We start from the raw sequence: 19,542 nt of genomic DNA on the forward strand, positions 1-19,542 counted from the left end.
GCAGGGACTGGGGGCACCCATTTCTCCTGTAACCCTTGGTGTCCATCATCTGACTTCCCCCCAGCCTAGCACACCCTTCTATCTCTGGGCCCCAGAGCTCAGCAGGTTTGGGAACAGAAACCCATCAAGATGCGAATCCTTTCTTCTCTGTCCACGCCCCTTTCCCAACACCCTCTTGGGACAGCCTCTGGGCTGGGATTGGCCACTGGGGACTCTGGGTATTGACATTACACTTTAAATGGGCCACAGGTGGTGCCAGGTTACAAGCCAGCCGGAGCCCCAAGCAGAAAGCAGACCCTACGTCTCATGAAGGCAGGGCTCAGCAGGGAGGAGCACACATGCGCAGACAGGAGTGGAGCGTTCAGACCCCCAGTCCTGGCTCCTCCTGTCTCTGCAGCAAGCCCCCTTCTTTGGGAAGGCCAGGGCTTTCTGCTCCTGGTGATCAAAGGTGGCCTGGGGCCTAGAGCCGCTCACGGTGACGGAGCAGAGTGGACTTGTTCTCTGGGCTCTCAGCGGCGCAGAGCTGGGGCTCCCGCAGATTCAGGAGAAAGGCCAGAGGGGATGGGGTCTTCCTCTTTGACGCACACATGGGGCCTACCCCTTCAGCTCTCTCCCTGCCCACCTGGGTGTCTGAGCCTGCTTCCCCCCTGCGGCCGGCGCCCTGTCACACTGGGTCACTCCACAGTTAGCAAGGCGGAGCCAAGCCCCTGCCGCATGCCAGGCTCATGGGCACAGTGAGCTTGGTCACTGGGAATCCCGATGCGTGAATCTGGCGGGTTAGGTCAACTCAGCGGTCTGAGTGTGGGTTTGGGAGCCCGTGGACTGGCCTTACAGCCGAGCTTAACCCTGACCTGTGCATGGCCTTGGGCAAGTCCCCTCACCTCCCCGCCCTCAGTTTCCCACCTTAAAGTAGGCATAATGATCATTTCCACCCCAGAGCTGGTGAGGTGCTGTTCTGTGCTGAGCCCCGGCTCTGTCCCTTTTGGGGACTGAGCTCCTGAAACTGTTTCCCTCCCCCATCATCAACAAGTCTCTTCCTCTCTCCTGGCCCATTCTCCTCAACAATTAAATAGCTCTAGGACCTCTATTTACAAAATATCCTTCCTGGTCCCCTCCCCGCCTGCACCTGCCGCCCTCCCCCGGAAAAACCTCCCGGAATTGTCTGCGACACCGCCCACCTCTGGTCTTCCTTCCCCAGCGTCCCCACTGGGCTGCCTGGGCGTCCGCCTTGCCGAGCGAGCGGCCACTCCTCGGGCCCTGTCTCACCTGGCCCTCGGCAGCGTCCGGCAGGGCTGTCCACCTCCTCCTTCTAGAAACAGCCTCTTCTCACTCCAGGGAGCCCCTCTGTGGAAGAAGACGCCTTTTCTCCCCTCCTCGGAGCGCCCTCTGCTGGTGTCCCGCTTCTCCCCCACCCCTCTCCTCACGCCCTGGCGTCTGGCCGCCTGGCTTCAGACACCACGTCTAAGCTGGTGGCTCCTGGTCTCTCTCCCGTGGGGACCTTCCTGAACTTCACACTCATATCCTGTGTCCCCCTGACACCTAACACACCTGCAGAGGAGCTTTTCCCTTCCTGCTCACCTGCCCTCAGCTCCTCCCACATCCCCATCGGAGGCAGGTGGCCCGGCGGCGGCGGCGTGGAAGCTGCGGGAGTCCCCGGGTGACACTGGGCAGGTGCACCGACCCTGCGGGCTGCGTCTTCCCTCCGTGAGCTGGGCCATGACGAGTGCTCTCGCAGGGGGTTACCGTGAGGACGGAATGAATTAACGTGCAAAGTGCTGGGAACAAGGGTTCCCTGTTCCCCTTCTCCAACCAACCACCACCATCCCAGTTCCTTAAGCCAAAAACATAGGGGTCATTCCAGCTTCTGCCACGTGCGAGTGAGGTGTGTGTAAAGAAACAGTGTACACCCTGGCCGGTTTGGTCAGCGGTTAGGGCCTCGGGTTTGACTCCCAGTTAAGACACATACGTGGGTTGCATACATCCTGGCCCCGGTTGGGGTCGTGTGGGAGGCAGCCAATAAATGTTTCTCTCCCTCCCTCCCTCCCTCCCTCCCTCCCTCCCTCCCTCCCTCCCAGTCTATCTAAAAAATAAATGAAAAAAATATCCTCAGGTGAAGATTAACCAAGAAAAGAAACTGCCCGTCCTGCTGACTCAGCTTCCGAAACATGTCCTCAAGTTCATTGGCTTCTCTCCGTCCCTGTGACCACGCCCTGGTCCAAGCCACACGGTCCCTCCTGGGATCTGAGCAGCCTCTCAGGGGCCCCTCGTGCCACTGCCTCCACTGGCCCGTGCGTGGCGACCAGAGTGGGCATTTACTTAGGAGATTTAATTCGCCCCTGTACCTCCCCTTCCTCTTCCTCTTAGCTTTTCATCATGGATATTTCCAGGCACGGGGGGCAGGGGAGAGAGAAGGGTCAGGACGCCCATGAGCCCATCAACCACTTCCAGCAGGAGCAGCGACACGGTGTCTTGTTGCATTTCCCATCACTTTCCTCTCCTGCCAGAGGACTGGAGAGCCGATTCCAGACAGCACATCACTTCATCTCGAAATACCTCGGGGCAACGGAATAATTTTAAAAAAATATTTGTTTTTCTTTATTGATTTTACAGAGAGAGGAAGGGAGAGGGAGATAGAAACATCGATGAGAGAGAACTTCAATTGGCCGCCTCCTGCATGCCCCCCACTGGGGATCGGGCCCACAACCTGGGCATGTGCCCTGACCGGGAATCGAACCAGAGACCTCTTGGTGCAGGATCGACGCTCAACCACTGAGCAACACTATCTGGGCGACCTGTGTTATATCTTTAAAATCTTGTCTGGCTGCCGTGTGGAGGGGAGTTGTGGGGGGTCTTAGGGAGCAGGGAGACAGTGGTCTGAGATCATTGAGAAGATAGCTCTAAGGCACTCAAAGTCTGGTGCGTGGTAAGTGCTCAGAACTATCAGCTATTGTTAGTCCCTGAGCTGGGTGGACAGTCCCTCTCATTTTGAAGTAAAGTAGTAGATACGAAACTGCGGCCGAGTGTGGACATGGCTTGCCCCAAGCGACCGAGCTGGCCGGCTCTGGGACAGAAGCCCAGTGCCTGTGTGTACAGTCACTGCATTCTCCTTGAACTCCTGGCTTCTCTCTGGCTGGAGAGAGTCACAGGCGCAAATGACAGAATTCCATCCAGAACATTCTTACAGCAGGACACCCCTGGTCCAGGTGTACTGAGGGGTGAGTCCTTCCAGTGGGAGTAACCAGGAAGGCTTCCCAGTTCCGGGGGAGCTGGGCTGGAGGGAGTCCCCCAGGGGAAGGTTGGGGGTAGGCACACCCCCAGGAGAGCAGGACCCGCTGGCCAGGCGCAGCACCCTGCTGAGAGAAGGAAGCTGGAGGGAGCCTCAGCCACCAGGTGGAGCCCTTGGACTTTCCTGGAGGAAGTGGAGGTGCGGGGAGGGGAGAGGCCGGCAGTCCCCAGAGGAAACTGGCCAGGCCTGCTGGGGGCGTGGCATGGGCGTGGCATGGGCGTGGCCCCAGAGGAGTCCACGCCCCAGGCTGCCTGTGCTCCTGTTCCAGGGCCAGCTTTGTGGGCAGACTGACACACAGAGCCAGAGCCGAGTGCATCCTGTGCGGCCACCTGCTGGGAGGATGCCCGTGGGCAAGCGGCCTGGCCTTCCCCTGCCTCAGTCTCCTGTGAAGGGCAGAGAGCCCCCTTCGGGGCCAAGTCTGGCTCTCGCTTCCCCTTGGCCTTCCATGTGGACTTGCACCCATGGAAGGGGCCCCACGCCTCCATGTCAGTGCTGCCCTGGGTGCTGAGGCAGCAGGGCTCCTGCCACCTGGGCAACCGGCCCCGGAGAGCGGCTCTGAGCCCCTCTGCTGGGCAGCCTTCCCTGAGCTCCCCCAGAGGGCCAGGTGCGTCCTCTGTGTCCCCCTCTTCCGGGCTCTCTTGTCCTTCTCACATCTCACCCACCACACCGTGTGCTCCTGGGGGGCAGGGCGGGCAGCTTTATCTCTGAAACCTCAGTTGGTGGGCAAACAGTGGGTGCTCAATAAATGCCCGATGAGCTAATGCTGAGCAGGACTTCCCTGCAGCCCAGAAATGGCTACCTGGTCACTGCAGTCTGGTGGCCTCCAAGGCAGGGGGCAGCCCAGGGCTTGGCCCTTGGCCCGAGATTTGGACAGGCCTGCGTGGAGGGCCTCCCCATGGTGTCCAGCTCCTGTGAGCTCTCTGCAGCCCAGCTCTGGTCCTCATGCTCAGCTCGTCCAGAACCTACTGGAAGGGTCTGCCCTGGCCTGGAATGCTGGGCAGAGCAGCTTGGCCTTTACCCCAGGAAGGGCTATTGGCCGGGGAAAACGTGCAGGTTTGCATTTTGAGGGGTCCCTGGCTGCAGGGCGGAGGATGGCTGGGTTTGGGCCGGGTTGGCAGCTGGTGGCGGGGCCCCACGCGAGAATGGCTTGCTCATGGGAATGTTTAGGATGGTCCGCTGGACTCAAGGATGAAGCACAGGTTTCTAGCTCTGATGTGCAGAGATGCACGTGGAGTCCTGGGCCGGGGCCAGGAGACAGGCAGGTCCTGACATTCCACGTCCCCATTCCTTGGATATAGGGCACCAGGCAGAGGCCCCTGATCACAAGCTGAGCCAGGCCTGTGGTGGCCCCTTGCCCAGAAAGGGACAGGACACCGGGTCTGTGCGAATGCCCTCTGAGCCCTGGCTCACGTGGGTTCAGGGCTCTGGTTCCCAGGTGAAACCACCCCCACCCCAGCCAGGGTGCGGTGCCTGCCCTTCATTCCTGTCCCGGAACAATGCTGCAGGCCAGCCTGGAGCTCAGGACCAGGGGTGACAAGGCGGGGGCTGGAACAACCACCTTCCCAGCCGTGGCCAGTGCCAGCCCCCGGGCTCAGCTGTGCAGGTGGGCTCAGGCGTGCGCTGGTGTCGGCTAGGGAGCGTAGGAGGGCCCAGGCGGCTGCAGCCCAGCCACCAGTGCGCGCAGCAGGGCCGAGGCAGGCAGAGGCCTGAGAGGGGAAGGGGCCGCCGGCCTGTGGGCCCACCGTGAGAAAGGACGAGCTGACCGGCGAGGACGGCATCCAAGCTCTGACCTCTCCTCCCTGCCCTGGGTCTGTCTCCATCCTGGGCTCTACCTGCTCTGAAAGGACCTGGGAGTTACCATCCTGGTCTTTACTACGGGCCATTTGAAACCCTTTTCCGGAGGCAGAACTTGAATCAGAGGAGCCTCACCCAGGCCTAGCTCGGGAGACCTCTGTGACGGGGACTAGGGTCAGACAAACTGGTCTCTTCCTCAGGCTCCAGGGTAGAGAAGCAGAAGTGGCTGCCCTTCCCTCACCCCCACGTCCACAACAGGCGCTGTTCTGTCTCCCATTTCAGAGGTGAAGCAGCCACACTCCAGGACATTCCACGCTGCTCCCAGTGGCAGCTGCACACCTGGCCTGGGTCACAGCCTCACCTGCTGCCTGTCCACTCTCTCTGCTTGGGCAGGTGGGCAGGGAAAGGGCCCCTCGTGCGCGATCATTTCAACTGACCAGTGCAGCCCCAGGGGAACCCGCTGCGGGGCGAGCTCGCGCAGGGCCAACTGCAGTTCTGTGTGGATGTTCGACTGCAGGGCAGGCTGGTGCCCTCAGCCCCTCCCAGAGTTAAGGGTCAACTGGAGTCTGAGAGCGGGGCTTAACCCCGACTCTGGCCCTCAGTGGTGAGTTGTCTCCTCTGTGCCTCAGTGGATCTGCCTGTAAAACGGGGATCGTAGGCAACCAACCAATGTGTCTCTCACATCGATGTTTGTCCCTCTCTCCCCTCTCCCTCCCTTCCACTCTCTGAAAATAAATGGAAAAAATATCCTCGGGTGAAGACTAAAAATAAAATAAAATGGGGATTGAAGCTGATCTCGTGGGGTTCAGGGGGACTCAATGAGTTACCTGCATTAAGCAGGGCAGTGGCCAAACACAAGGATACAAGTGTGGCTCTGAGGGCCACTGGCTGTTGGGACAAAGAGCCTGGAACCCAGAGCAAGTGTCCTGCTGAGGGGAGTGGGCCCTGCACTCACTGGGGCCTGGCTCCCGAGGCTCCACGGTGACTGGTCAAGGTGCTAGTAGGACACTTGACACGAACTTGGGCCTCCAGAGGCCAGTGCAGCCTCGGTGCCTGTTTGGTCTGAGCAGGTCCAGGCTGACCTGGCTACACCGTGTGGCCCACGTGTGGCTGACATGCTGGGTGCAGATTTCATGCCCAAATCAAGGTCCAAGGGGTTTGTCACCTAGTGGTCCACAAGGAGGGGGTGAGAGGAAAAGGTGCCGTCTCCACGTGGTGCCGGAGACCCCTTCAGGGTGGAGCTGCTCCCGCTGAGTGCGGGCAGGTCTGGGTGCAAGAGTGAAGCCCAAGGAAGCCGCCGGACACAGCAACCTCCGGGGCCGCTGGTATCTCCCAAAGGCTCCCCCGTGGCGAGGGTGGGCAGGACGGGGCCCACACAAATGGGGAGACACGGTGTGAGTGGGACGCGGTCACTGCTTTAATGCCCGCCAGCATCTGACACACCCGCCCCACCCGCGGCCGAATCACTGCTGCTCCGTCATGATGGGTTACAAAAATAAATATGAGAAAGCAGCAGCTCCTCCGTGACTGTGGCGCTGATCCGACAGCGACCACATGTGTCTAAGCGTCTGCCATCTCCTGACTCGCACCGAAGAATTGGAAGCACTTGGTTTGGTCTCAGAGGGAAAACGGAAGGTGGCCCAGCCCTCCGAGGTCCGCTGGGGCCGAGGGCCAGCCTCCCGCCGCCTCACATCTCCGAGTCGGCGTACATCCCGTTAATTAAGTAGTCCACCTGCGTGTAGTCCTTCTTCTTGTAGCTCTCATAGGCCTGCAGGGCGAACAGAACCAGGACGGCGAAGAAAAGGGCCACCCCGAGCAAGAGCACGGCCAGGAGCGCGCTCCTGTCCACCGGGGACAGCGGGAGGGGCCTGGTGGTGATCACCAGGTACTGGCCTTCGGTGCTGAGCTGGCACGAGTCTGTGGTTGGCAGCTTCGGGTCCCCGGAGCCCCCGGGTGTCGGCCCGGTGGCACCAGCACTGCCTGTGGTCTCAGGCTGCACCTGCTCTGGTGTGGGGGGCGTGCCCGGCCCTGTGGCCCCCCGTGGAGAAGAAACAGGGCTTGGCGGTGTCGTGGGGGACGTGGCCTCCACCCCGGGCGTGGGGCTGGCATGAGGCACCGGAGCTGGCACTGTGCTGGCAGCTGGCCTCTCAGCTTGTGCCTTGGTGGCTGTCGCTGCTGTGGTGGGCGTGGAAGCCACGGAGGAGAGGATGGACCCTGGGATTGTGTTCACTAGGCGTGAGGTGGGCCTACTTACTGTGCCTGCCACCCGCTGGGCAGTCGATGGCTGGGTGGTGGGGCCTGGTGTGAGTGTGCTGAGTGCTTGCGGACCGGTTGTGTGCTCGGCAGGACCCTGCGTGCCCGTGGCGCTGCTGGTACCTGCCCCGGTGGCAGCAGCCACAGTGCTGGTGGCCAGCGTTGTCAGAGGTGCTGCTCTTGCAGACTCGCTGACGCTGGGCGCCTGGGCGTGGGGTTTGTTGAGAGCGGCCGTGGAAGACAGAGTTGGCTGTGTGGACGTCGGGGAGGGCGGCGTGGGCACCGTGGAGGACGGAGTTGGCCGTGTGGACGTCAGGGAGGGCGGCGTGGGCACCGTGGACGACGGAGTTGGCTGTGTGGACGTCGGGGAGGGCGGCGTGGGCACCATGGAGGATGGAGTTGGCCGTGTGGACGTCGGGGAGGGCGGCGTGGGCACCATGGAGGACGGAGTTGGCTGTGTGGACGTCGGGGAGGGCGGCGTGGGCACCGTGGATGACGGAGTTGGCTGTGTGGACGTCGGGGAGGGCGGCGTGGGCACCGTGGACGACGGAGTTGGCCGTGTGGACGTCGGGGAGGGCGGCGTGGGCACCGTGGACGATGGAGTTGGCCGTGTGGACGTCGGGGAGGGCGGCGTGGGCACCATGGAGGACGGAGTTGGCTGTGTGGACGTCGGGGAGGGCGGCGTGGGCACCGTGGATGACGGAGTTGGCTGTGTGGACGTCGGGGAGGGCGGCGTGGGCACCGTGGAGGACGGAGTTGGCTGTGTGGATGTCAGGGAGGGCGGCGTGGACACTGTGGAGGACGGAGTTGGCTGTGTGGACGTCAGGGAGGGCGGCGTGGGCACCGTGGACGACGGAGTTGGCCGTGTGGACGTCGGGGAGGGCAGCGTGGACACCCTGGAGACCGTGAGGTCGGGGGCACCTGCTGCAGCTGGCGAAGCACCCACATCTGTCCTGTGTGCTCTCCCAGCTGTAGGAGGGCTGTGGTTGGCTCCCAAAGTCCCTTTGGCCGGTGGGACAGGAGAGGGTGTTGTCATCCTTCCTGACGTCTGATTGAAGGTGCTCTCAGTTGTTTCCCGGGGTGCACGTTCTGTGACTAAGTTAGCCTGTGTCCAGTGGAGGCCTAAGGACCCTTCAAGTCAGAAAGGGGAGGAAATGGTACAATCACGGGGCTGGCAGCAGCTTGGCGGTGCCCGTCTCCTTGGCCCGGGCGAGCAGGAGTGGTGCATAGCGCCCCCTCACCCTCTCGCCGCCCACATCTGGCCCGCTGCCCCCCGCAGAGGCACCCAGCCCTTGGGATTTAAAACCACTCTGTCCTCTCTGAACACCAAGCCCACAGAAGTTGTGAGGGCTTCGCTCTGATCCAGTTCCAAGAACAGCAGACAGTGAAGTCTCCCACGAGCGGTGCGGTCCCCAGGAAAGCCCTCAGACCCCCTGGTTCACAGAGCAGACAACGCTGCCCAGGTACCCCCGGAGTCTGGCTCTACAGAGGCCTCGCAGCAGGAATTCCCGGAGGTGCGGGCCTGTCGGAGCGGGAGCGCGACCAGGTGTCTGAGGGCTGAGCAGATCGAGGCCCCAGTAAAGACCAGGATTCTAGAAATGAGACTTTGCAGGGCCAAGCAAGTGACCCTCTCAGGGCTCACAGGCCCGGTCCTGTTGGGGGCTCCCCACCCATACTTGGCCTGCGGAGACTTAGCCTGACAACCCTTCCCGGCCCAGCCCCCCAGAGCTCCAGGGCTCCCCACTCGCTGGCCAGGCTTGCAGACACCCCTTGGGATGAGGGTGTTCTGGGGCCGCGTTCTCACTTACCTGGGCCCTGCGATGCCACGCGGCCTGCAGACAAGGATAAGGAGGAGATGCAGGCAAGCACAAGGGCTGGCCACATCTTGTGGGTGAGCCGGGCCAGGCTGGCGTCCCCCAGGCTCCCAGCCGGCTGCCCTCAGGCTGCTAGGGATGCCCAGCTGCTTGGCTGAAGGATCTGTGGTCAGGAGACAAGGCGTCTGGTCAGAAACGCACGGCCTGGCCTGGGCACGAGGTGCAGCACTGAGCCTCTGTGCAGGGCCCTGGCAGGGTCTGGTGTGCCAGCCGAGCCGTGTCACCCAGGCCTGGCGCCCAGGAACGCATAGCATGCCTCGGCCGTGGTGGTCTAGTGATCTGACCAGTGTCTGCACTTGATGGGTTTAAAGCAGTTCCTGACCCAGTTCCATGGTGAGTCTCAACTCGGACAAGTGCCCACTACCCCGCCGCAGTGTTCGGACTTTGAGAGAGCAGTAGAGAGAGGGCCAGGGCATTCCGATCACCAAGACCGGCCGAGGCCTACCCCTCCATTTCTCCCGTGGCCTGCAGGGCACGGATCAGGCCCAGTGTGCCCCTGTGCACACTGCCGGCCGACCGCACCCTCACATGGGAGCTGTCCCTCAGCCAGGCCCACTCAGCCGGCCACCACACAGCCATCTCTCCACCAGTCCACCGTCCGCTTGCTGAGAGCCTGTTCACGGGCCGGGCAGCGCATCTGGGAACGAAGGTGAAAGGCACGCAGTCCCCTCCTCCAGGAAGCCTGCCGTCCTCTCTCTGCCAGGGGGACAGAGGGGCTCCTGCAGGCTGGCGCAGGCGTGGAGCAGGGGTGACTCGGTGTGGGGGGCACAAAGGACATGGCACCCGCCCGTCTTGAAGGGTAAGTTGGAGGCTGGTCCTCTGGATGGCGGTGCCAGGGTGGGGGAGGGCAGAGCGCTTCGGGCGGGGAAGATTTCCTGGGGAAGTGACACCTGAGCCATGTTTCAAGAATGGATGGGACCACCTGCTAGGAGGCAAGTGGGAGAAAGCAGCAGACGACAGCAGCAGGGACAGTTTGGTGACACCGGGATTAGACTAGAGAGGCTGTCCACCAGGTGAGGGGTCAGGACAGGCAGATGCAGGCAGGAGGGGACAAGACCCCAGGAGGCTGTGGGATTCAGTAAGAGGGTGCCTCTGGGCGAGACTGAGGGCAGGCTGCTTGTGAGGGAGACAGTGTGACTGCAGAAACTTCCAGAGATGCCACCATGGCCGAGCCTCACCAGGATGAGGACTGGGGTGCAGGAGTGTCCCCACACTCACCCTGGGTCCCTCCCAAGGGTCAGCAGGCTGGAATTCCTCACTGTGGGGGTGCAACATAGAACCGAGGGGCCAAGTGACCTCAAGTGTTCTGTCACTTCACGTCCTGCTGGTCCTGGGTGCGCCCTGATCCTGTCCTCTGTCCCGGCCAACCTCCTGAGTCCCACCCAGTCACCTGGAGACCCAGGCCTTCCCCAGACAACAGCCTGGCCACACCAGTCATGTTTAGTCCCATGACCAACCACTCAGTTCAAGCACAGGGCAGCCGAACACAGGCCCGCGGGGAGTCTAAGGGCAGGCGACAAGACGGGGGCTCCCAGTGCCCCTCCAAATCAGTCCTGCCTGAAGGTGTCCTAGGCCTTTGGTCTCCCCGGGGCCCTCACCACACAGGTCCTGAGTTCCACAGGGCATCGCGGATGGGAGCCCTGCGGGCACTGGATGAATGTCCCGACCAGCTCCTCCCCCAGTGCGGATGCTGCCGCTGCTCGGCAGGGCCCTGCGGCCAGGCCAGCTCCCGGTGGTCAGAACAGGGTCTGTGCCCGTCAGCCCGCAGTATCAAAATGAATCACTGCCAAGCGTGCCCATGCTGGGCCTGATCCACCTGCCTCCACCCTCACCCCACGGCTGCCCGAAAGATCCTGGTAACCCACAAAACTGACCCTGCCTCCACAGCTCCAACCCCTTGCATTCCTGGATTACCCCAAAGCTCCTGAGCATGGCCAAGCGGCCTTCAGAAGCGGCCCCAGCGGCTCCTCCTGGGCACGTGAAACACCTGTTGTTTCCAGCCCAGAGCCTGGCTTGGCCAGAAGCCCACAAAGCGGCCCCCGCGCAGCACAAAGGGAGGTTTACGAGGTGGCCACACGGTGGCTTTCTGCCGCCTGTGATCAGAGGGGACTGTTGCAGGGTGGCCCCGTGGTGGGGAGAAGCCACTGGAGCACAAACTCTTCCAGAAGCTGGCACATTCCCTGGTGCTTCTGACCCCTTCCCAAGAGTCACTAACTTCAGCTTCACCTTCATCCCGAGGGGCTCCTGCGCTGTCGCAGGGTCGGACGGTTGCTCAGCCCCACAAGCCACAGATTTGCATCTGGCTCCTAGAGAGCACAGGCATTCTTTGTTTCAACAGAAACAAGTGGGGGTGGGTGGGGAGAAGAGAATCAGACATTATCAGGAGGAGGAAGAATCGAAACGAAGGTCTTTGCCACAGGGAACTCACCCCCCCCCCCCATTAGCTGAGGCTCTGCAGCTGGGCTCTTGGTAAATGAATGTATTTAACTGGCTCTCTGACCAGTCACGTCTGCTGAATGCATGGCCCTGCACCAGAGCCTGGAGCTGGGGTCTACTGGGATGGGATGATGTACCCGGGGCTTCCTGCACGCACCCCAGACCTCAGGCCCTCCGACGTCCCCTCACTACACATCTCCAGAGCAGAGTTGGCAAATCTTTCCTGTAAAGAGCTAGATAGCAAACGGTTTAGACTTTGTGGCCCTGCAGCTGAGGAGGATGTGTACACAATGGGCGTGGCTGTGTCCCCATAAAACTTAGTACAGAAACAGGTGCAGGCAGGCTCGCCCACAGGCTGGCGCTGACCAACCCTGCTCCAGCGGTCAACTTCGGAGTTCTTGGACGCAGGGAGAATCCGAGCCCATTGCTGCACAGATGTCCTCCTTCCCGCCTCAGCCTGGAACAGGCTCAGACCGTTTTCTTCCTGGTCCTGGGACAGGTCTCCCGGGGCCCCTTCTGCTCGGGGCACCTCCTTTCCCACATCATGAGGTGCTGGGCACAGAGGAGCTCCCACAAGGACTGTGGTAATGCGACACAGGCCGAGAATCTTCTGTGGTGACTAGCATTTGAGTCACGGAAACGGATGAGGGCCACAGATGACCACCCCCCTGGAGGACCTCAGGAGACAGAAGCTCTGATGTGAGGAGCCACAGACTGGTTGCTGGAAGGCTGGGTCCTGTGGGTGGCCCTGCCTCCCCCGCCATGCTCCCGGAGCCTGCAGAGCCCCCTCGGGGCCCTCTGGGCTCCCTGTCCCCTCACCAAGCAGGTGGCCCCGGGCGTCAGGGCCTCAGACACTCACCAGAGGCAGGTGCTCAGGGCATGCTCCCGGGCAAGGCCATCTTCCTCCTCGGAGAGCTGTGGGCTGGGCACTGTGTGCTGGCCAGGTGGGGTCTGGCTTGGCAGGAGGTGAGGGCAGCTGTGAGGGGCACTCCCAGGGCACGGCATGCTTTGTGGAACGTGTGGGACACAGGCAGATACTCCACTCTGGTAGCTGTCGCACCTAGGGTTTGAAAGAGGAAACGCTCCTTAGGGAAAGCACGGGAGGAGAGGGAGGCACCGAACCAGCAGCATTCAAAGGATCCTCATACTGGGAAGACGACACTATGTATCAAAACTTCCAACGTCATAGCTGCTGCTTTTTTTCAGTCCTCACCCGAGGACATGCTTATTGATTTTAGAAGTGGGGGGGGGGACTTCAATTAGAGAGAGAAATATTGTTCAGCGTTTATTCCCAGGGATCGAACCCAAAATGTAAGCAGGTGCTCTGACAGGGAATCGAACCCACAACCTTTCGATGTGGGGGACGATAGTCCAACCAGCCGAGCCACCCAGCCAGGGCAATATCACAGCTTCTTCTTTTTTTAACTCCTCACCCAAGAACATTTTTCCATATTTTGTTCAGATAGAGTGGGAGGGAGAGAGAGAGAAACATTGACGTGAAAGGGACACATCGAGTGGCTGCCACCCGCACGACCCAACCAGGGCCGGGGACAAACTGCAACCGAGGTATGTGCCCTTAGCGGGAACCGAACCTGGATCTTTCTGGACCACAGGCCAATGCTCTAACCGCTGAGCTAAACCAGCCAGGGCACAGCTTCTGGTGTAGCAATTTCTACTGCCAGAACTTCTTCTAAGGAAACAGTTGGACAGGAGTCCAAGGATGGAGATCTGCAAAGATGTTCATTATTGCGTTATTTATCATGGTAAAAAACAGGGACGATTACGTAAAACATGGTCCCATCTACATAGAAAATACAATGCAGGTGTTAAAAAAATACACAAATTTCTATTTATTGACATGGGAAGCTGCCCAGTGAAAAAGCAGGAAGTGAAAAAGCAGGTTGCCCCGGCCGGTTTGGCTCAGCGGTTAGAGCGTCGGCCTGTGGTCCAGAGAGACCCGGGTTCGGTTCCCACTAAAGGCACGTACCTCGGTTGTCCGGTTGCAGTTTGTCCCTGGCCCCGCCTGGGACTGTGCGGGAGGAAGCCACTCGATGTGTCCCTTTCACGTCGATGTTTCTCTCTCTCCCTCCCACTATATCTGAAAAATATGGAAAGGTGTCCTCGGGTAAGGATAAAAAAAAAAAAAAGAAAAAGCAGGCCACACATGGTATACACACCACAATCCTGTTTTGTTTAAACAGGCCTATGTCAAGGGGTCTGCAAAGATTTATACCAGAATGTTAATAATGGTTATCCTTGGGGAATAGATTTACAGGAGACTGTCATTTTCTACTTTAGATCTTTTTCCTTACAAAAACAAGCAATGTATCACTTTTGGAAAACACTTCTGAAGGTGAAAGAAAACAATGTCTGATTTTCTTTAAGTACTTTGAGCTACTAGGCAGGGGAGGCCCACCTGACAGTTTCACTCACAGATATTAATAATTTAGAGAAACTTACTGGTTTACATGACAGGAGATGCATTTTTCTAGGAGCCAACCTAAATGTTAGAGGAATCAGGAGTACAGCAGTGATACAAAGATGTTAATCAGCCCAGGCTGTTTGGCTCAGCGGTAGAGTGTCGGCCCGTGGACCAATGAGTCCCGGGTTCGATTATGACCAAGGGTACATACCTCGGTTGCAGTTCGTCCCCGGTCCTGGTAGGGGGCGTGCAGGAGGCAGCTAGTTGATGTGTCTCTCTCACATTGATGTTTCTTTCTCTCTCCCTCTCATGTGAGCATGCAGTCACTCACGCGTGTACACAGCTGCACACATACCCATGCACACACAGCTACACATGCAATGCACACTGCCCGTGTATACATATGCAGTCACACCCATGCGTGTATGCGAGCAATCACACACGGTTACATACACAAAGGCGAGTGCACACTTGGAGCATTTCTATAAGGCTGCATCAGGAAACTCCACACGTTTCTCAGTTAACTTCTGCTGGGTATCATCACTGCTACTCACTCAGCCAGTGAGACTGCTGATCACTCCCACAGAACCGAGAATGGGCTGCTGTGCAGAGTCAAGAACAGGCCCTTGTTGTGCTGTGACTTCATCTCTCTGGTATGGTCCTGCCTCCAGTTTCCAACAGTAAAGTCTAAATGTCAAGATTAACTTGTGGGGACCTGTGCTAATCTTGTAAGTTTACTCACAATAGACAACTCACTCACAAGATTTATTTTTTAAATCCTTACCTGAAGATATTTTTTCATTTATCTTCAGATACAGTGAAAGGGGGAGAGAGAGAGACTGATGTGTGAGAGACACATTGATTGGCTGCCTCCTGCACAACCCCAACCAGGGCCAGGGACTGAACCACAATCCAGGTACGTGCCCTTGACCAAAATCGAACCCACGTCTCTTTGGTCCAGGGGCTGATGCTCTAACTGCTAGGGCATAACAAGATTTAAATAACAGTTTCCCCTACAAAGGCTTCAGTGAACCTTAAAAGAGGGTCAGGCCAGTCATTCTCATTATTATCTGGAGACTAGACAGATCAAGATCTCAGACTACAACAAATGGGAAGTAAAGAGACCCCTGGGCAGGATGGAAATAAGCAAGAAAGAATGAAGTTAGTATTACGTGGGAGACCAGGGCAGATGGAAAGACAGATTAGGCTGGTGCTAGGAGTTCCTCTTTTTTAGGGGTCAGCTCCCCACAAGTTCTGCAGAGAAGAGGCAGCACCCGCCATGGGCCAGGCAACACTCCATCAAAAAGGTGGTCCCAGACAGCCCTTGGTGTCAATTTCCTGATCCTGTTCTGGCCCTTGACCTTGTGATGCCTCCCAATACCTCCTGTCTCAGATTTCCTGTGTTCCCAACTTTGGCTTTATTTTAAACTCTTGAATGAAGCAATTTGTTACATGCAGGGTGCTGTGTGCACGTACATGAAATCAGACTGCAAACTGCTTAATTCCTTTTCTGGCTTACACAGGTTCCTAAGATCCAACACAAGTAACCCTCGGGCTTGGCAAGGAACTCCATGCATTACCCCACATTCCATCACTCTGGTACTGTGATACTTATGTATAAGTAGCAATGTGACCCCAGTCCCTATGCTAAGCTGGAGAAACTATACATACCACAAGTAGGAACTGTGAAAGTCAAGACCAACGAGACTATCCTGACACGTCACCTGGCTGAACTTTGGTAGCAGAACCCAAGGAACACAGGCTTGTGGTTTGTGTGTGTAGACATTGTCCTGTGTTCCAAAGGATGTGTGCCTGTGGCAGATGGGAACCTGGAGCGGTGGATATTGTCTTAATTACACTGCTTGCTTCCGGGTTTCTGGAAGTTTTGGTATCACAGTTAAATGCTGATCAAGGGCCTAGTTTTTGTTGGCAATGTGGGTAAATTTGACATTACTTTGCCTGTCAGGCAAGCCTGGCATATAAGCGAAAAAATCTGCATTTTAAATACTTTCCTCACCAATTTTTAATTAAAAAAAATTTTTTTAATCCTCATCCTAGGATATTTTTTTATTTATCTTTAGATAAAGTGGGAAGGAGAGACAAGAAGGGAGGGCAGGAGGGAGGGAGGGAGAGAGACAGAGAGAAACATCGTGTGAAAGAGACACATCGAATGGCTGCCTCCCACATGACCCGACCAGGGCCGGGACGAACCACAACAGAGATACCTGCCCTTGACCAGAATCGAACCCGAGACGCATTGGTCCGAGGGCCGATGCTCTAACTGCTGAGTCAAACCAGCCAGGGCTTCCTCACCAATTTTATTAAAATTTTAGAGATGCTTCCTTTGGGAGGAAAACAAAACACTATAGGCAGAATTTTAAGTACCACATTTATGTTTCATGGCAAACTTTGTGATGTTGACTCCTCATATTAGCCTAACAGTTAAATGCACACGCTAAGCAGCCATCCAGACTCAACATGGGGGAGGTAGGCAAGTAGATGGAAAAGCACCCCGCACGCTGACCAGTTTGGCTCAGCAGTTAGAGTATTGGCCCTTGGACCAATGAGTTGTGGGTTCGATTCCAGGCAAGGGCACAACCTCGGTTGTGGATCATCCCCGGCCCTGGTTGGGGTCATGTGGGAGGCAGCCAGTCGATGTGTCTTCCTCACATCGATGTCTCTCTCTCCCTCTCCCTCCCTTCCACTCTATCTGAAGATGAATGGAAAAAATATCCTCAGGAAAGGATTTAAAGAAAAAAAAAAAAAAGGAAAAGCACCCCTCCCAGCTAGAAAGGGCCTGAGGGAGGTCTGGGTTACCTAACGGGCCACCAGTTTCTGTGAGGTAACACTTCCTGGGGCCCAGCCTTGTCCCTGTAGGACCTTTTAGTTCCGGCCCAGTCGGGAGTGTCCCAGCCTTCTCGTCCTCTGCTCCCAAACTGGAACAACCCGGCCTCTTCTCTGGTTTGGGATCCCCTGCCTCCTGCCTCTCCGGCCCCCACCCATGCTCCTTTGGCGTCTGGGCCCCAAACCGACTCCTGTTTCCTCCCCTCCTCCTATTCCTTGCCAGTGTGGTGGAAAGGGGGGCCACATACTAAACCCAACAAGCTCAGGGGAGGCCAGCATGGCAGCCTTACAAACTCAGAGACCGAAAGTAACCCCATAGGATGGTCTGAACACAAAAATTCCGAACTAAAAGCAGGTCATGGCCGTAGTGGTATCCTAGCTTGTAGCTTCCTTGACAAATTACTTTAAGTGAGCCTATTGTCCGGTTACATCCAAGATAACACACCTTCAGAACGTCAGAGTAATTTCCGCTTCCAGACCACCAGGGCACACCCACTGCACCAGAAAAAACCCCTCACTGTCCCTTGTCCCTCAAGTACGGTCTATGTGCTGTAGATGGTAATTCCCTATCCTGTGCCCACCAGTGTAAAAGCATGTGTCTGTCCGACTGACTTTTCATTCAACCCCAGAGATCTCTCCCTGTTTGCTTTCTCCCACCCCCTTCACCTATCACCAATGAATTTCATTAAGCCTCTTTGAATCTCCTCCTGTAAGCTGCCAAACTGCCATTCTCCAGGGCATTTTCTCAACTTCTTGAGACTGTGCTTCCCAGCCACTGTCATCAGTTTGACTCCAACTCTCAGAATTCTTTATAGGTGTGGACGTTTCTAAGCGGACACCTCCAAGCCTCATCGTCTGTGCCCCCATTCACGTTTTCTCCTCTCCGCCTCCCCTGCCTCTCGTGCCCCCCATTCATTCTCCTGCCCCCACCTCCCTCTCCCAGCCCCAAGCCCCTTGGACCGCCGTGACTACAGCACCCCGGGCGGCAGCGCAGGCCCCTTACCCGGGCGCGGCAGGCCTGCGGCGGCCGGACGGCCCTCGGACGTTGTAAGGCGCCCGCGGTCCGGCGTGGGGACGTGGCCGGCAGCGGAGCACAGCAAGCCCGAGCCCGAGTGCTCAGGGCAGCCGCCCCAGGTCTGCCCCTCCCGGCCGCCAGGAAGTGACGTCACCGGGGGCGTGCCGGGGCGTGGCAGCTCCGCAGGCGCCCAGATCGCTGGGGCGGGTTCAGAGGGCGTGGCTTTCCTAGACCCCACCCACCGCGAGGCCGTCCAGCTACGTCTCCCACGCGGCCGGAAGTGGCTATTCCGGACTGGTTTGGGGCGGAAGTGGTCGTTGTTGTAATCCAGGAGAATCAACCTGACTCGGACACAAAGTAATTTTGAATATTAAGAGCTTTATTACCTGCGCAGGGACTGCAGCCAATTTACACAGAGGACAACTGCAGCCCCGAGCTCAGGGGGAGGGTTGCTTATATAGGACAGGGGTCACTCAAGAGTTTAGCAGAGCAAGCAAGCTACGTGTACAGAAGCAGATATCAGCAGTTAGTAGCTGTACAAGTTGTTTATTTTATATTTCTTAACATTTATTAGACCCTAGCCTTGAATGTCTCATTGCCCCGTCTGGCATCTCCTGATTAGTTAAGCTCATGGTCAATACCCTTGTGGTCATGGCTGATGCATACCTTCCTCTTCAAGAATTTTTGCAAAAACAACTCGGGTTCAAGGAACCCAGGAGAGGTTCCTTCTTCTAGCAGATGGAGAATTACTGGGTTATAACAGTCGTTGCCAGGTGTGAGCTTCCTTGGATGTGGGCATCTCCCTGCAACGACCAGAATGCCAGGCCTGGGGCAGGATCAGCTCAGGTGTACCCAGTAGTTCACAGAGGGCCGAGCAGAACCAGCACCCTTGTCCCCTTTTAATCCCCACACGAAAATACCAAGTATCTGTGAAGATCTAGAGCAACATGAACTGTCATGCATTTATAGTGGGAATGCAAAGTATTACAGCTACTTTGGAAAAAGTTTCACTTCTTAAAAGTTAAACATATTGCCAGGCTAGTGTGGCTCAGTGGTTGAACGTTGACACGTGCACCAAGAGGTCACCGGTTCGATTCTCGGTCAGGGCACAGGCCCAGGTTGTGGGCCAAACCCCCAGTAGGGGACATGCAGAAGGCAGCCAATCGATATTCTCTCTCATTGATGCTTCTAGCTCTCTCTCCCTCTCCCTTCTTCTCTCTCTAAAATAAAGGGAAAAAATTATATAAAAAAACACACCAAGTTAAACATACCCAGCAATCCCACTCCTAGATGTTTACCTAAGGAAAATGCAAGCATGTCCACACAAAGATCTGTATGAAAATGTCTATGGTAACTTTTTTCATAATTACCAAACCCTGGAAACATCCCAATGATAATCAATGGGTGAATGGATATATAAATTGTGATACATCTATACAATGGTCTACTACTCAGCCATGAAAAAGCACAGAATACTGATACATTCACCCATACTCAAGAATCTCAAAAAGCATTATGCTAAGAGAAAGAGACCAGACATAAGAGATGATGTACAGTATGATTCCATTTATATGACATTCATGAAAAGACAAAAGTATAGACAGAAATCAATGGTCAC

The 19,542-nt window shown here is 57.2% G+C and overlaps 1 protein-coding gene across 1 annotated transcript; it reads right to left on the bottom strand.

Moving 5' to 3' along the window:
* Positions 1 to 6,384: 6,384 nt before the first annotated feature.
* CUNH11orf24 (chromosome unknown C11orf24 homolog) lies at positions 6,385 to 17,971 on the bottom strand. The gene is made up of 5 exons (XM_036258971.1): positions 17,913 to 17,971; positions 12,503 to 12,703; positions 9,142 to 9,310; positions 8,141 to 8,464; positions 6,385 to 7,600 (listed from the first exon to the last, which is right to left on the bottom strand). Exons 3-5 carry the CDS (start codon positions 9,215 to 9,217, stop codon positions 6,768 to 6,770), a joined length of 1,233 nt encoding a protein of 410 aa, XP_036114864.1. The 5' UTR covers positions 9,218 to 9,310; positions 12,503 to 12,703; positions 17,913 to 17,971; the 3' UTR covers positions 6,385 to 6,767.
* Between the last annotated feature and the right edge of the window lie 1,571 nt (positions 17,972 to 19,542).

This window comes from Molossus molossus, unplaced genomic scaffold (genome assembly GCF_014108415.1).
Source record: "Molossus molossus isolate mMolMol1 unplaced genomic scaffold, mMolMol1.p scaffold_m16_p_13, whole genome shotgun sequence".
NCBI lineage: Eukaryota > Metazoa > Chordata > Mammalia > Chiroptera > Molossidae > Molossus > Molossus molossus.

Excerpts from the sequence above, each read along its gene's own strand:
- CUNH11orf24 (XM_036258971.1), bottom strand. The coding sequence starts at position 9,217 with ATGTGGCCAGCCCTTGTGCTTGCCTGCATCTCCTCCTTATCCTTGTCT. Across the intron at positions 8,465-9,141 it reads CGTGGCATCGCAGGGCCCAG|GGTCCTTAGGCCTCCACTGG; the intron begins GTAAGTGAGAAC and ends TCTGACTTGAAG. Across the intron at positions 7,601-8,140 it reads CCTGACGTCCACACAGCCAA|CCCCGACGTCCACACAGCCA; the intron begins CTCCGTCCTCCA and ends CCACGCCGCCCT.